This window comes from Trypanosoma conorhini (assembly GCF_003719485.1).
Source record: "Trypanosoma conorhini strain 025E chromosome Unknown Tco_14.4_contig_00324, whole genome shotgun sequence".
Classification (NCBI taxonomy): Eukaryota; Euglenozoa; class Kinetoplastea; order Trypanosomatida; family Trypanosomatidae; genus Trypanosoma; species Trypanosoma conorhini.
Genome location: NW_021704410.1, coordinates 7,956 through 21,243, shown reverse-complemented (window position 1 = coordinate 21,243; position 13,288 = coordinate 7,956). Strand labels below are relative to the sequence as shown.

At 63.9% G+C, this 13,288-nt stretch overlaps 6 protein-coding genes across 6 annotated transcripts, besides 15 other annotated features; all 6 read left to right on the top strand.

The window, feature by feature from the left end:
- Positions 1-631: 631 nt before the first annotated feature.
- Positions 632-656: a sequence feature (A-rich).
- Positions 657-736: a microsatellite.
- Positions 737-751: a sequence feature (A-rich).
- Positions 752-870: 119 nt separating this feature from the next.
- Positions 871-901: a microsatellite.
- Positions 902-915: 14 nt separating this feature from the next.
- Positions 916-951: a sequence feature (A-rich).
- A 203-nt stretch (positions 952-1,154) lies between these two features.
- Positions 1,155-1,179: a microsatellite.
- A 25-nt stretch (positions 1,180-1,204) lies between these two features.
- Tco025E_05502 (uncharacterized protein) lies at positions 1,205-2,242 on the top strand (the record flags this gene model as incomplete). Its single annotated transcript, XM_029372396.1, has 1 exon — positions 1,205-2,242. The coding sequence occupies one exon, from the start codon at positions 1,205-1,207 to the stop codon at positions 2,240-2,242; it is 1,038 nt and encodes a 345-aa protein (XP_029227522.1).
- An 869-nt stretch (positions 2,243-3,111) lies between these two features.
- Positions 3,112-3,137: a microsatellite.
- Positions 3,138-3,255: 118 nt separating this feature from the next.
- Tco025E_05501 (uncharacterized protein) lies at positions 3,256-3,960 on the top strand (the record flags this gene model as incomplete). Its single annotated transcript, XM_029372395.1, has 1 exon — positions 3,256-3,960. One exon carries the CDS (start codon positions 3,256-3,258, stop codon positions 3,958-3,960), a length of 705 nt encoding a protein of 234 aa, XP_029227521.1.
- Positions 3,961-4,042: 82 nt separating this feature from the next.
- Positions 4,043-4,066: a microsatellite.
- Positions 4,067-4,108: 42 nt separating this feature from the next.
- Positions 4,109-4,161: a sequence feature (GA-rich).
- An 88-nt stretch (positions 4,162-4,249) lies between these two features.
- Positions 4,250-5,020, top strand: Tco025E_05500 (subtilisin-like serine peptidase; the record flags this gene model as incomplete). The annotated part of the gene is made up of 1 exon (XM_029372394.1): positions 4,250-5,020. One exon carries the CDS (start codon positions 4,250-4,252, stop codon positions 5,018-5,020), a length of 771 nt encoding a protein of 256 aa, XP_029227520.1.
- Positions 5,021-5,143: 123 nt separating this feature from the next.
- Tco025E_05499 (putative NADH-dependent fumarate reductase) lies at positions 5,144-9,961 on the top strand (the record flags this gene model as incomplete). The annotated part of the gene is made up of 1 exon (XM_029372393.1): positions 5,144-9,961. The coding sequence occupies one exon, from the start codon at positions 5,144-5,146 to the stop codon at positions 9,959-9,961; it is 4,818 nt and encodes a 1,605-aa protein (XP_029227519.1).
- Positions 9,962-10,214: 253 nt separating this feature from the next.
- Positions 10,215-10,239: a microsatellite.
- Positions 10,240-10,253: 14 nt separating this feature from the next.
- On the top strand, positions 10,254-10,667 carry Tco025E_05498 (uncharacterized protein; the record flags this gene model as incomplete). The annotated part of the gene is made up of 1 exon (XM_029372392.1): positions 10,254-10,667. One exon carries the CDS (start codon positions 10,254-10,256, stop codon positions 10,665-10,667), a length of 414 nt encoding a protein of 137 aa, XP_029227518.1.
- A 165-nt stretch (positions 10,668-10,832) lies between these two features.
- Positions 10,833-10,867: a microsatellite.
- Positions 10,868-11,008: 141 nt separating this feature from the next.
- Tco025E_05497 (putative glucosamine-fructose-6-phosphate aminotransferase) lies at positions 11,009-12,505 on the top strand (the record flags this gene model as incomplete). The annotated part of the gene is made up of 1 exon (XM_029372391.1): positions 11,009-12,505. The coding sequence occupies one exon, from the start codon at positions 11,009-11,011 to the stop codon at positions 12,503-12,505; it is 1,497 nt and encodes a 498-aa protein (XP_029227517.1).
- A 45-nt stretch (positions 12,506-12,550) lies between these two features.
- Positions 12,551-12,580: a microsatellite.
- A 301-nt stretch (positions 12,581-12,881) lies between these two features.
- Positions 12,882-12,909: a microsatellite.
- Positions 12,910-13,012: 103 nt separating this feature from the next.
- Positions 13,013-13,033: a microsatellite.
- Positions 13,034-13,141: 108 nt separating this feature from the next.
- Positions 13,142-13,185: a microsatellite.
- Positions 13,186-13,288: the final 103 nt, after the last annotated feature.

Here is a 13,288-nt window from a genome sequence, read left to right as displayed (position 1 = left end):
GTGGGAGTGCGATGGAACCGGCACAGCCGCTCTTACTGGCGGGGTCTGGGCGTGTGTGTCACACCCATGTCATGCGCCCTTTTTTCTTGCCGTGCCTCGGCTCGGGTTACCGTCGCAGCCTAGCCACGGCCGGCGGCCGGCTGCCACGCCCGCAGACGAGAGGAGGTCTGCGTGGACGCGCCCTGCACCTCATGGGAAGAGAATCGGATGGGCTAAGGAAGGCGGTACGGATCCGGGTGCAGTGTGGGGCAGGAGAGGCTTCGTTATATTTTGTTGTATGTAAGTTGCTCGCTTCGTGTGCCTCACGCGCCGAAACTGACGTTGCTCTTTCTCTCAGTTTGCCTCTGGGGATCTTCCTTCCTCCAGGCACACACACACACACGCGTGCAGCCGCTCTGCCCTGCGCTTTTTTAGGAGCGTCGGACTCTTCTGCACCTCCGCTATTTTTCTGAGGCCGCGTGTCGGGGTGTTTGGGGGCATGAATTGTTATTGGCGCACTGGTGCCGCATTTATGTCGCGTGGGGGGGAGCCAAGGGTAAAATTGTGTGTTTGTATTTTTTTTATTTCTCCGCAATGCATTGCGTGTTCATTGGGAGCAAAAGATGTTGGATGTGGTAGGGAATCAAGTGGGTTTTTTTTGGAATTTTATTTTCTAGTGATGTTTTGTGTGTGTTTTTTGTTTTCTAGCAGTTGCTGCTGCTGCTGTTGTTGTTGTTGTTGTTTGTTTGTTTTTCTTTTCGCTTTTTTTTTTCTGCGTCGTTGAAAAAATGGAGTTGAGTCTTTGACGCAGATAAAAAATATATATATGTTATTTCTCTCTTTTCTTTGCTTCTGCTCTCTGCGTGGGGGTGGGGGGGCTCCCGCCTGCAGCTCTTCGCTTCTCTTCTCTTCTCTTCTCTTCCCCCCTCCCTCTCGTTTGTTTTGTTTTTTTCTTTTGTTTTTTTTAGTTTTCTCTTGCCGACATCTGCCGCGGTTATTTCGTGCCCGCGGCGCCTGCTCCTCCGCCGCCGCTTCTCCCTCCTCTCGATCCCCCGCCTTTTGCCTTTTTTTTTCCTCTCTCTTTTCTTTTTGTGTTTTCCCTCCCCCTCTTTTGTGTGTGTGCGTGCGTGTGATTCCTCCGCCCACGCATGCGCCGAGAGGCAAGCGGCGGTGGACACCACCACCACCACCATCTCCCCCGGGTCTCTAACCTCCAACGTTTGCGATGGACCTCACGCAGAGCGAGGCGTCCAGGTCCGACACCGCCACCTCCTCCGAGGCCTCCAGCGGGAGTGGCAGTCTGAGCCCCGCCGTTGCGGAGACGCTGATGCGGCTCGCGCTGGCGGTGCGGGGGACGTTCACAACGATGCGGGAGGAGCAGTCGCCGCACCACGGCTCCGTCTGCTCCAAGAGGCTGCAGGATCGGATACAGCGGGACTTTCCGGAGGAGTATGACGCGATCGTCAACGTCATGTATGGGCGCTCGTGGAAAAAGTATTTGGCGGCACGGGCGGGCATTCTCTGCTTTGAGGTGGCCCACAACGCGGCGCAGCCCAACACGGAATGGCTCTTGGCGACAGGGGTGTTGCGGTGCTATTTGCGCACGGAGAACATCGAACGTGTGAAGGAAGCGGATTCGATGCTGGGATGCCTCGTGCGTGATAAGTGCCGGGGGGATCTGGAGCGCAGCTGCCGCACCATACTCATGGAGGAGTTCGCCGCGCTGCACTTCAGCCACTGCGCTGTCGAGGAAGACTCTGATGAAACAAGTGACGAGGCGGCCTATGAAACGAGTGATGAGGCGGCCTATGAAACGAGTGAAGAAACGGCTGAGGAGGCGGCTGAGGAGACAAGCGAGGACAAGTTCCCCGTCGAGGACTACAGCCTTGGCAGCCTGGCGCTGTGGCAGCCGGTTTTGCGCAGACTGTGGATGCACCCGGTGGAGGGCCGAAGGGTGCGTCTGCGCGAACTGCGGCGGTGCTGCCAGCAGCTTGGCTTTCACGTTCGGGTGCGGTGCCGCTGGACGGAGCTCCTCGGCAACAACCTCCTGCAGAGGTACATCCGCACCTGCGTTCTCCGCGTGCTGCTCAACGTCGTGGCTCCCCCCCTAGAGCCCTCCACCGGCGGCAATCTGGACGCTATGGACGGCGCACTGGTGCTGAGCTTCGACGCGTCGCTTGGAGAGTACACCCTGAGGCTTGAGGGAACCCAGTTGTGGGGCAGAATCCCGCCCGTGCCAGGGCACTTCCTGCGGCAAGAGTGAGTCTACCCACCTAACCCACCAGCAAGGAAGCCAAATGGGGAAAGTCGGAGGAAACGAGCAGTCGTTGTCGGCCTCGGCTTCCCGCGTAGGCGGATTTCCTTGTTCTAATGCCACTTTCCCCCTTCTCGTGCTTGCGTCTCCCATCTTTCCCTCTGGAACCAGCAGGGCGTCGTTTTTTCCGTTGTTGTTGTTTCTTGCATAATCTGTAGCTTTGTTTCCGTTTGTGGGTTACTTGTACACATCATCCCTCCATGCATGGAAGGGACGAGTGGTGTGCCGTGACTAACTGCCCTGGTTGTGGTTGCTTGTTTGTTTTGCTTCCTCGCGACGGCGAACCGCCTTCGTCGGCGTGGGGGATGCTTATCTTTTATTGATCTTCACAGGAGGAGGCGCGGGGTTGTTGTGGTGACTCCCCCGCCGGTTTACTGCTTTTTTTTTTATTACCTCACCACGTCTTTTATGCGTGTCTGTGTCTATGTCTGTGTGCGCGCTCGTTTGTTTGTTTTCCTTGCTTTTCGCGCGCCCGGATTCCTCGCAGGGGCCGCACTCGCGCAGACGAAGTGCTGGAAGGGTTGAACCCACCCACTCACCCCGCGCGCGCCCAGCTCTGCGGAGGCGTGAAGAGGAAAAACGTGTGCCGTCGACTTTCTCCTTGAGAGCCCCTCGACGCCGCTGCGACGGCGGCTGCGGCGGGCCATCAGTGAGGTTGTCTCCCGTGGGCGTTGTTTTTTTTTTTTCACGCCCCTATCATTTCATAGCTCTCAGGTAATTTTGTTGCTTTGCTTCTCGGCGCCGTTTTGTTTTATTGGGAGTAAAAACTGCGGCGTGGGTGCCCACGCCGTTGCTGCCGCTGGGTTTTGCCTGGCCTTTTTTTTTGTTTGTTTGTTTGTTTCTTCTGCCCCTCAACGGCCGTGCCGTTGACTGCGCCATCTTCTTCTTCGTCCCCCTCGCCTTTCTTTCACTCTCGCCTGTTTTGCCGCGGCTGCCAAGACCGCACAGGCGGGGTCGCGCCGATGGAGCCGGACGACGTGGCGGAGTACAGCCGCCAGAGCTACTGGGAGCGGCGCTACAGCCGGGAGGCGCAGTACAACTGGTTCCCCTCCGTCCACCAGGCCGCGGTGCTGGCGCTCTGTGACGAGCTGCAGAAGGTGCTTGGGCTGCGTGAGGCGCGGGGTGCCACGGTGGCCGGCGCGGGACACGGCGGCCGGCCGGTGTTGCGCGTGCTGCACCTGGGCACCGGGAACTCGTCGCTCTGCATGGACCTCCACCAGGCCGTGCAGGCGCGCCAGCTCCCATTCACCCTGGAGCAGGTGGCGATGGACTACGCCCCCAACGTCATCGCGAACATGCAGGCGAAGTACCCGCCCGAGGTGCTGCCAAACACGACGTGGCGGGTGGGCGACGTGCGCCGTCTTGAGGCGTTTCGTTCGCTGGGCCCCTTTGACGCGATTATTGACAAGGGCACGATGGACGCTCTTGAGGCCGATAAGGAGAGTCCGACGATGGAGGACGACATCGCGGCTATGCTGCACGGCGTCGACGGGCTCCTGCGACACGCCAAGGGATACGGCGCTTTCATGCAGATCACGTGGGTGGTGCCTTACATGCGGCTGCACTATACGAAGGGGGACGCGTTCGCGTGGGGCGAGCAGGTGCGTCACACGCTTCTCGGCGACAGCGACATGTACCGTCTCTTTGTGTACACCGTAAAGCCCTAAGATGCTGTTGCGTATCGACCCTGCCCGTGGTTTGATTAAACATTACCAACAGTAAATGCGGGGCAATGTTGCGTGCCGTCTGCACACACACACACACACACAAACATTCTGAGAGAAGAGGGAGCCAAGGATGTTTTGCCCGTGGCACCTCCTTTTTTTTTTGCCTCTCTCTGTTCTTCTCTTTTCATCTTCTCCTTTTTCCGTGTCTGTGTGTATGTCTTCTTTAACGGCTACTGAAGGGGAAGTGGGTCCGCTCGTTTCTCCGCCCTAGCGTGAAGAGGGCGAGGCGATGACGGCGGCAACCGCTTTGCTTCGCCGCCTGCGCTCGCAGTGGGCCTGCGCTGCCATCGGCGGCAGCACGTGGGTGCCCTACGCCGCGGCGGCGAGGCACGCCACGGCCGGGAAGTCTGGCGGGGATCGGCGGCGTGGCAAAAGCAGCGGGAAAGTTGGCACCGCACGGAAGGTGCGCAAAGAGGCTTCTGAAGCAGCGGACACCGTCGTGGGAGGCGCAGCGGCAGCGGCAGTGGCGGAAGCGCCTGCACAACAGCAGCGGCCCGAGAACTCCGCGACGCGTCTTCTCCAGTCACCCCTTTGGTCTCCGACGGAGGCGGAGTACGAGGCACTCGTGGCCAATCTGCTGCTGTACCGTCGTGAATCGCTGGAGCCGGTGCTGAGCGCCCTCCAAAAGGAACGCGCCCTTTTCGAGGAGTCCGTGAAGCAGATGGAGACACGTGTCGCGGAGCTCTACGCCGTGCGTGAGGAGATACGGAAGATGCTGCAGGATGGCGCCGCCGCGCAGCGGCGGGCACTGGCAGAGGCGCTGCCCGGCGACCACGCCGCTGCTGACGGCTCGGCGGAGGCGGAGGCGGAGGCGGAGGCGGAGAAGACGGGGAGATATCGCTTTGAGCGGTGGCGGTCTCGGCGTCGTTGGGCACGTGGCGTGTTGCGGCGGCGGTCGCTAACGCAGCAACAATCATCTGCAGAGGCACAGTGCTGCTGCCCTGTGAACGGTGTCACCTTTTTTTTTTTCATTGTTGTTGTTGTTGTTGCTTTTTTTTAATGCCCTTCTCCCCCTTTCTACTTCTTCTTCTTGTTTTTTTTGTTTTCTCCTTCTTCCGTGTCTTTGGTAGGCACAGCTGGAGAGGGGGTGGAGGTACAGGAAGCGGCACCCAAGTCGACCGCAATGTTGCCCTCCGCGCGGGAGGTGGAGGAGGTCGTTGTGGCAGCCCTGAGGGGCGGCAACTGGGCACGTGCCGCGATGCTCCTCGCGGGGGCGGTGCGGCTGCCGTGCACCCCGACAGCGCGGACGTACGCGGAGGTGGTGGCCGCCGTCGCCACGCGCAGCACATGGGAGGTGACTGTGCGGGTGCTGGATCGAATGCAGACCAGTCCCCTCTCCGCCCGCGCTGTCTACCACACGGCGGCGGACGCCATACTTGCACGCCGCGAAGAAGGTGCGGCGGAGACGCTGCTTGCGCTCCTGCTCGCGGCCCGGCGCCGCCGCGTGCCCGCGTTGGCCCCCCACCACCACCTGCAATGCAGCCGCCTGTTGCTGGACGCCGGGGATTGGCAGGGTGCCCTGCTTGCGGGCTCACAGGAGCGTCTGGTTCAGCACGCGCCGGCGCTGGCACAGCCGACGATGCGAGCGGCTGCGGCTGGGCGACAGTGGGTCGCGGGGTCAAAGATCATGTCCTCCCTGCTGGCCTCCGGTGGCGTGCCGAGTGCGGCCGTGACGGAAAGTTTTATTTGCTGTTTTACTCCCACATCGCCGTGGTGGCGGGCGCTGGCGGTGGCCTCGGTGCTCGCCTGCCGAGACGAGCCGGGGGTCAGGCGGCGCGCCGGGGAGCTGCGCGCGGAGGTGCGGCAGCGCGCGGAGTTGCCTGAAACAAACGCCAAGGAAAAGCGACGCCAAGCGACGCCGCGCCTCGCCGACGGTCGTCCGACGCCGGAGGACCTCACGCTGATGGAGGCCACGGAGGCCCTCGCCACGCTGGGGGAGCGGCAGTGGGCGAGGGCGCTGGAGTTGGTTCACTTATTTCCGGCGCTGCTGCAGCTGACGCCCGGACCGCGAGCCCTGCTGCCGCCCATGACTCGGCTCGACGGTGTGCCGCAGCGCTGCTTCTACTGGGAGGCGCTGTGGCAGGCCGTTGCTGCCGCCCTCGCTGCCGCCCCCATGGATGCCGTCCTCCACGCAGCGAGTCTGTTTTTGGCTTACCTGCGCAGCGGGGAGGGAGATGACGCCGACGCACAGACGCAGGCGGAGGAGGTGGCGCGTGCAAAGCACGCCGTGATTGCCTTTGTGAACGCCAGGCGCACGCACGAGGTTGGGGCGCCGGAGCCGGCCCGCCTTCGCTCCGTTGTGCGGCTCACCTGCGCGCGTGGGAGCTGGGAGGACGCGCTGGCGCTCACCGGGCGTCCCACTGTGGTGTTCACAGAACTCGTGGAGCGTGGCAACTGGCAGGCCGCCGTCGCACTGTACGGCAAGCTGCAGCCAAGCGCCCAAGAGCGTGCTGGACCTGCGTTGGAGCACCTGTTTATCTCCATGGAGTTGTGGGCGCCCGCCCTGCGCTACGCCCAAAGCCAGTTGCCAGGGGACACGCTGAGGCTGCGCGGCTTGGCGATCCCGCTCTGTGCGGCCCTGGGGCAGTGGGGCCGCGCGCTACACATGTTGTTTCGCTACGTTCCCGCACCCACCGCGGCGGAGACGCAGCTGCAGCGGTACTGCATCCTGCGTCACGCGGAGGCGACGATCCGCGACGCGGCTGAACGCGATGATTGGAGCAAGGCGCTGCAGGCGTGGGGCGCCGTTCGCGGGGTCCTCCGCCATGACCGGACGCCACGCCGCGGCGAGGGCGAGGGCGAGCGCGAGCGCGAGGCGGCGCCTGACGGGGACGCCCACCTCCGTATCTCGCCGCATGCCGTGAAGTGCACAGCCAAACTGCTCCTCGAGCACCAACGCTACGACGACTGCTGCTTAGTGCTCTCCCTGCACACACCCACCGCCGCCGACCCCATTCTGCTGCGCTGCCTGCAGCTCTTCTACTACATTCGCCTGTCCCCACTTTCCTACGGACGCGTGCTGCAGGAGTACAGGGCGAGGTATGCGGCCTACCGGGTGGTGCTTGACTGCTACGCCGTTCTTGCGCTAAGCCTGAGCGGAAACCATGCGGGTGCCTTTGGGATTCTTCGCAGGCTCGCGTCCTCGCGGGACACGGAGGCCGCCAACGCCGTCGTGCGCGGGTTGGAAGAGGTGCCTCACGTGAAGAAGATGCTCTCACCCATTCTCCTCCATGCGGCAACGCCGTCGCAGGCAGCCGAGGTCGAGGCTGTCATGGAAGCTCTCACGTCTTGCGTGACATCCATTGCGGACGTCAACTTGTTCAACGCACCTTTGCTGGCGTGCTGGGAAAGCGACAGTGAGGCCCTGCGTGGGTGCGCCCTCCGCACAGCGATACAACTCTCGCGGCACATGCTTCTGCGGGAGCTTCCTGTTCCTTGGGCCGTCGTGCGCGTTGTGGCGGGCGGGCTTGCGGGTCCCACGGAGAGCTCGGCTGCCCCTCTCCTCTACGAGGCTCTACGGCAGCGTGGCGCGTTGGGCACAGCCGAAGACGTGGAGGGCGACGCGGATGCGGCGGAGGATTCGTGGCGGCCGTCACAAGAAGAGCGGGATGCGTTTTTACGGCAGTGTGCACAGGCTTTCATACGGGCGGGGAATTGGGGTCGCGCCCTCGCCGCGATGCAGGCGTGCGAGAGGGCCGACGAGGAGGCACTCTTCCAGACGGCCGTTCTTTTGAGGGAAGAAAATGACCGCCGTGTGCGAGCGGCACATCGTGTCATTTTGGAGGCGACGGCGACGGATGACGCAGCCGCCGTGGCTGGGCGACAGGCGGAGGAGGCGCTGATGGCGCTGACGCAGCTTCAGGCATGGAAGGCGGCCCTGGTGCTGTTTACCGGCGTCACCGCGGCAGAAGGACGCTGGTCACGCGGGGCGCGTGGCTGCTTGAGCGGCGGCGTCGCTAACGCGCTGCTTTCAACGGTGGCAACGTTTGGCCCCTGGGAGGCCGCGTTGCGGCTGTTGACGACGTTGCAGCAGGAATTTCGGCCCGCGAGTGGTGCACTGGTGGGGGAGGGGCTCACGGATGTGCTGCGCGCCGTGCGGAGCGCCGGCGGTGCCGTCATGTGCAGCAAGGTGCTGCTGTTCGTTGTGCAGGAGATGGGGGTGGTGCCGACGCCGCCGCAGTACGAGGTGCTCTTGAGCTCCTGCCTCGGCCCGCAGCTGACCGCCGTGGAGCGCGACGCCTGCGCCGGGAACCTTCGGCGCCTCAGCCACTCCCTCAGTGAGCGGCAGGTCATTGACCTCATTCTCGCCATCACCGCGGCGGGGCGCGGCGGGGAGGCGGCGTGGATTCAGCGGCGGCTGCGTGGCGGGGGGCCGCGCGGTCGCCCTCACCCGGCCCGTTGGATCCCCGTCGAGCGCCCGCCGCTAACCGCGGCGGAGCTCCAGCAGCTCGCGCAGCTCGCCCCGCGCCTTGTGCTGGCCACCTCACGGGGGCTGGAGGCACTCGCCCAGGGGGCCCTCGCGGCGCGCTTTCGGCCCTTTGAGCTGAAGCTCCTGCTGCAGCACTACCGCCCCGAAGTGCTGGCGCGGGTGCAAGCCGCAGGCGGCAGCGCGGCGGCGCTGGATCCGCAGCTGGTTGAACACTGCAGGGAAAATAGGCTCCTGCACATCCTTCTCTTGTCCCACGAGCGTGCGTGGCGACGGCGGCCGTCGCTCCCAGCGGGGGAGCAGAGCTCCGCAGCTTTCATAGACCGCCTAACGTCGGACGTGTTCCACGGGTTTGCGTCCCCGCAGACGGTGGCGGCAGTGTGGGAGGCGTGTCACCCGTTTGTGGCGCAGCTGGCGGCGCGGCGGTGGCCGTGGCTCTGCGAGTATGAGATGCTGCAGGCGGTGCGGCGCAGCGGCGGAAAGCCCCCGGCGTCGCTCATCACGCGACCAGACGCGTCGCGGGCCGAGGTTGCGTCGTATTGGGCCACGTACGGTCGCGCCATTTGGCCAGAGCTGTTTTTTAGTGGTCCGGAACTCTGCCAGCTGGCGGTGTACGTGCCGCTCGTCGAGCCGCTACTGGGCGACGAGCAGGGACTCCGTGAGCTCTGCTCCGCGATTCAGGCGGCCCACTTTTCGGCGGAGGCGATACCGCAGGGCGAGGCGCTGTTGCGCCAGCCACGCTCGACGGGGGCCATTTGCGCAGTCTTCAAGCTGGCCTTCAAGACACTCAAGCGGCTGCACACGCAACTCGATCTGGACGCCCGCGGTGGGCGCTTCTACTACCACCACCACCCCGACGCCGCGCTCTGGCGCCGGTACTCCGCGGGGGCCGCCACGACGGAGCGGCTGCCGCGGTGGGCGCTTGCGCTCCGCGTCGTCCACCACTACCGGCGTTCCACGGCAACCACGCTGCCGCCACGCATGCTGGCGGCCCTCTTCTCCGCCTGCGCCGCCGACGCTGCTGAGCGTACCCACGTTTCAGGACGGAGGCAGCCAAGGGAGTCCTCGTTCTGGGAACTGGCCATTCAGTGCGCACAGGCCGTCGAGCCAAACTGTACTCCGGCACTCTGGCACCATGCGATGCAGCTGGCGTCGCCGCCAACACCGTCCGGTGGCGGCGTGGCGATGGCTGCCGACGAGTGCCGCCTAGCGGACATGCATGACGCCCCCTTGCAGGCCACAACTCGTGTTCTGCTCAGCCACGCGAGGAAGGGGGAGGGAGCTATTCCCCTTGCCGTCTCCCTGCTCCTGATTGACCAAGTGAAGGCGCTGCTCGGCGAGGTGCGCCTTCACGGCGACGCCGGGGACGCGTGCAGCCAGGGTGACGACGTCCTCACTGTCTGGGCGCTGCTGCGGCGTGATGGCTGCCTGCAGAAGATGGACCCGCAGCACGCCGCGCTGTTGAAGAGGCTTGTGCTGGAGGGAACACCGTCCGGAGAGTTTGTCGCCGAGTAATGCGAGGTGGTGCCACCTCCGTCTTTAATCAGTGAATTCACCTTCGAGAGCCGCGGTCCCTCCCAATATTGTAGCGGAGGGGCGGAGCGAGAGAGCTAAGGCGATGGTGTCGATGCAAAAGTTGGTTTATTTATTTATTTTCGCTACCTCCGTCTTTGTGCTCTTTTTTTTTTGTTATTCTTCCTTTTCTTTTGCTTCCCCCCTCCACGCCTCACAGTCGTAGTTTATTTCTCCTTCCCTCTAGCGAGAAGAACGTGGCGTGCGTGCGTGCGTGTGTGTCGGTCGCGCCGGCATGTCTACCACGCGGCCGTGCAACTGCGAGTTTATTCTGCCAAGCCGCTTCGCCGCGGCGCGGCCGCCCACCTGGCGCCTCGTGATGGACGACGCAGGGGCGGCGCTGGCCGCGCGCTACAGCGGCGAAGTTGCCCCGCAGCGGCTGCCGGATGAGGCGGCCCTCCGCAGCCGCGACCAGCGCATCCGCGCGGCGGCGTCGCGGCGACGAACAGCCGTGGCGGCGGGGCCCGGCAACGGCGCGACGCGTGACACGCGCAATGGCGCGAGGGCGGAGGAGGGGAGCCGCACGGCGGCGGCGGCGTTCCTCACGGAGCGCGTCGCGGCGGTCAGCGGGAGCGCCTCCTCGCGGCCGCAACGCACCCCACCGCGCGAGTGCTTCCCAAGGGAGGTGCCTGTGTCGCTATTTCACTGAGGCCGCGCGTGTGCAGTGCGGTGCGGCACTCTGAAGTAGGCGGCGTGTTTGTAGGGGAAGACAGGGGCAAGGCGTCTAAAGCGTGTAATTTTGTACTTGTCGCGCCCAACCTCTTCTCCTGCTACGCTTCTTCCTTTGCGTTTCCTCTTTTCGTTAACTGCGCTCCCCCCACCACCACCACCGTCACCACCGTCACCACCCACACTGTCATCAAGCTTGGCAAAAAAAAAAGCCTTTGAATTGCGTTCAAGATTTAGCTTGAAGGTGTGGAGAGGACGAAGGAGAAAGCGAAGAGAAGGAGAAAAAAATACGCATACGCGGTTCTGTCGGTTTGTCCTCAAATGAGCCTCTTTTGTGTGCGCGTCGTCCTCTTGGTCTCGCTGCTGTTCCCGCCGTCCAGCTGCGCGGCGGCGTGGTCGCTGTGGCTCACGTCGCCGTCTCGCCCTGCCGCGGCAACGGAGGCCGACGCGGCCGCCGCACCGGCGCCAGGGGGTTCTCACCGCCGCGTGCAGCTGCCACCGCGTTTCTCGTCGCGGCAAAACGCAGACGCCCGTCACGGCCAGCAGGCAGCGCAGCTGCTGCGTGAGTGGGAGGAAAAGGGTCGCATAAGCTCCTGTTGGAAGCGGGCAGTGGAGGCGCTGAAGGAGGACTGCGGCTCACTCCGCTCCGACGACGGCGCACGCAGTCGTCTGGCTATGGCTATGGCCGCGTGCGACGCCGCGGCAGACGGCGGGCGCCGCGCCTGGCCGCACTGCACCTCTGAAACGGGCGTGCGCAGGTGCGTCGACCACCTCGACGATGCGCAGTACCTCGTGTACGTCCAGTACCGACTGCACACCGACGTGCTCTGCCTGTACATCCAGGAGGAGGCGTTTCAGGAACGCACAGAGATGGCGGTGCAGGCGCTCTACGCCGGCGCAGCCGCGGCCTCGGAGGCGCTGGCGGCGCTGCAGAGCTCCAGCAGTGAGCTGCAGGACTCGGTGCAAAAGGCGGCGGACCAGCAGGCCTCCAACTTGGTGGCGACGCGGCACCTGCACGACCAGCTGCGGGAGCTTCGCAGTGACCAAACCGTGGCGTTTGAGTCGCTGCAGGGCAGCGCGGAACGCATCGTGCGCTCGTTGGCGGATGCGAGCCTGCACCTGAACGAACTGCACCTGACGCTTGACGAGAGCACCGCGCAGGCCGCCGCCGCCGTGCGAGACGTGGCGCGGGAGGCGACGGAGTTTCAGCGACGCACCGAGCTTCATGCCAGCAGCATGCTAAACGTGCTGGGGCGAATCGAGTCCTTCCAGCGGGGACTCCTGGAAAGTGCGATCGGGCTTGGTGAGATGGTGCGCGCCGCCGCCCTGCTCGTGGTGCTCCTGCTGCTTACCCTCCCCCCACGCACGGCCGCCGCCCGACGGCCGTGCGTGGGTGTGGTGGCCTTGGCGTATGCGCTGCGCCCGTTTCTCCTTCCGGCCCCGCGGAGCGTGGTGGGCAACAACGCGTTCTTTGCCGCCGTGATTTTTCTGGCGGCGGTGACCCTCGTCTTTTTTGCCTGCACGTACCGGTCCCCGGAGCACGCGCTGCGGGCGCTGCTGCGGAGCGAGCTGCGCCACTTCATGGATGACACCCGTCCCGCCTTCCTGGAAGACATCCGGCAGCTGCTGGGCGAGGGCGTGGCGGCCGCACTGCAGCGCCTCGACGAGGAGAAGGATGTGCAGCGACTCAGGGCGAAGGGGCAGGCGCTGCTGCTCGCCGCAGCGGAGGCCGCGACCGACGAGGCGCACGCCCCTGCAGCTGCGACGAAGGCCGCGCCAAACGTGACGCGCCGTCGAAGTCGTTCTCGTCCTCGCTGAGGTGATGGGGCGGGGAGGCAGCCGCCTTGCAAGCTCCGCTGTGCCTTTTTTTTTATTTTTGCTATTTTTTTTTTTGAAGTGAAAAAAAAAAGAATAATTCATGTGCATATGTTGCTGTTTCCTCGTTTCCCGTTTGCTGCCGCCTTGTTGTGTCACGCAAAATGAACACACTCTTGCCTGGCTGTATGGGGCGGGCTGGGGCCATGTGTTTGCCGCGCGCTTGCGTCACGCACTGTCGCTGCGACCGCGGTTTGTAAGTTGTTGTTGTTTTTTTTTGGGGGGGGGAGTTTTTTGCTGTTGTTTGTTTGCGTGTTACTCCCACAGAAACGACCGCTGGGAGGGTTGCACGCACCGCCCCGCCGCACGAGGCGCCCACGTGCGTGCCTGCGTGTGTGTGTGTGTGTCTCACTGTACGTTTAATTTCTCACTCTTTTCTGTGTGGGCTCATCTGCTGCTACACCTTTGCCGTCGGCGTGGCCCCACTCTACTTGTTTCCCCCTTTATTTATCTCTCTCTCTCTCTTTCTCTGTGTGTGTGCGTGTGTGAGGTTTGTTCGTTGGCTTCCTTCACACCGCGGCCACAAGGTCCAGCCGACGGGTTATTCATGCCGGACGCTGCCGCACGCGCGCGCGCCGCGGAGGCGGAGGTGGAGGCAGAGCTGGTGGGGTGGGTGCACGTGGCCAACGAGCTGCTGCTGGACGGCGCGCGGCAGACGCTGGCGCGGGTGGAGGAGCCGTCGCGGCGGGCCGAAGTGCAGGCGGCGTACGTTGAGGGACTCGCGGC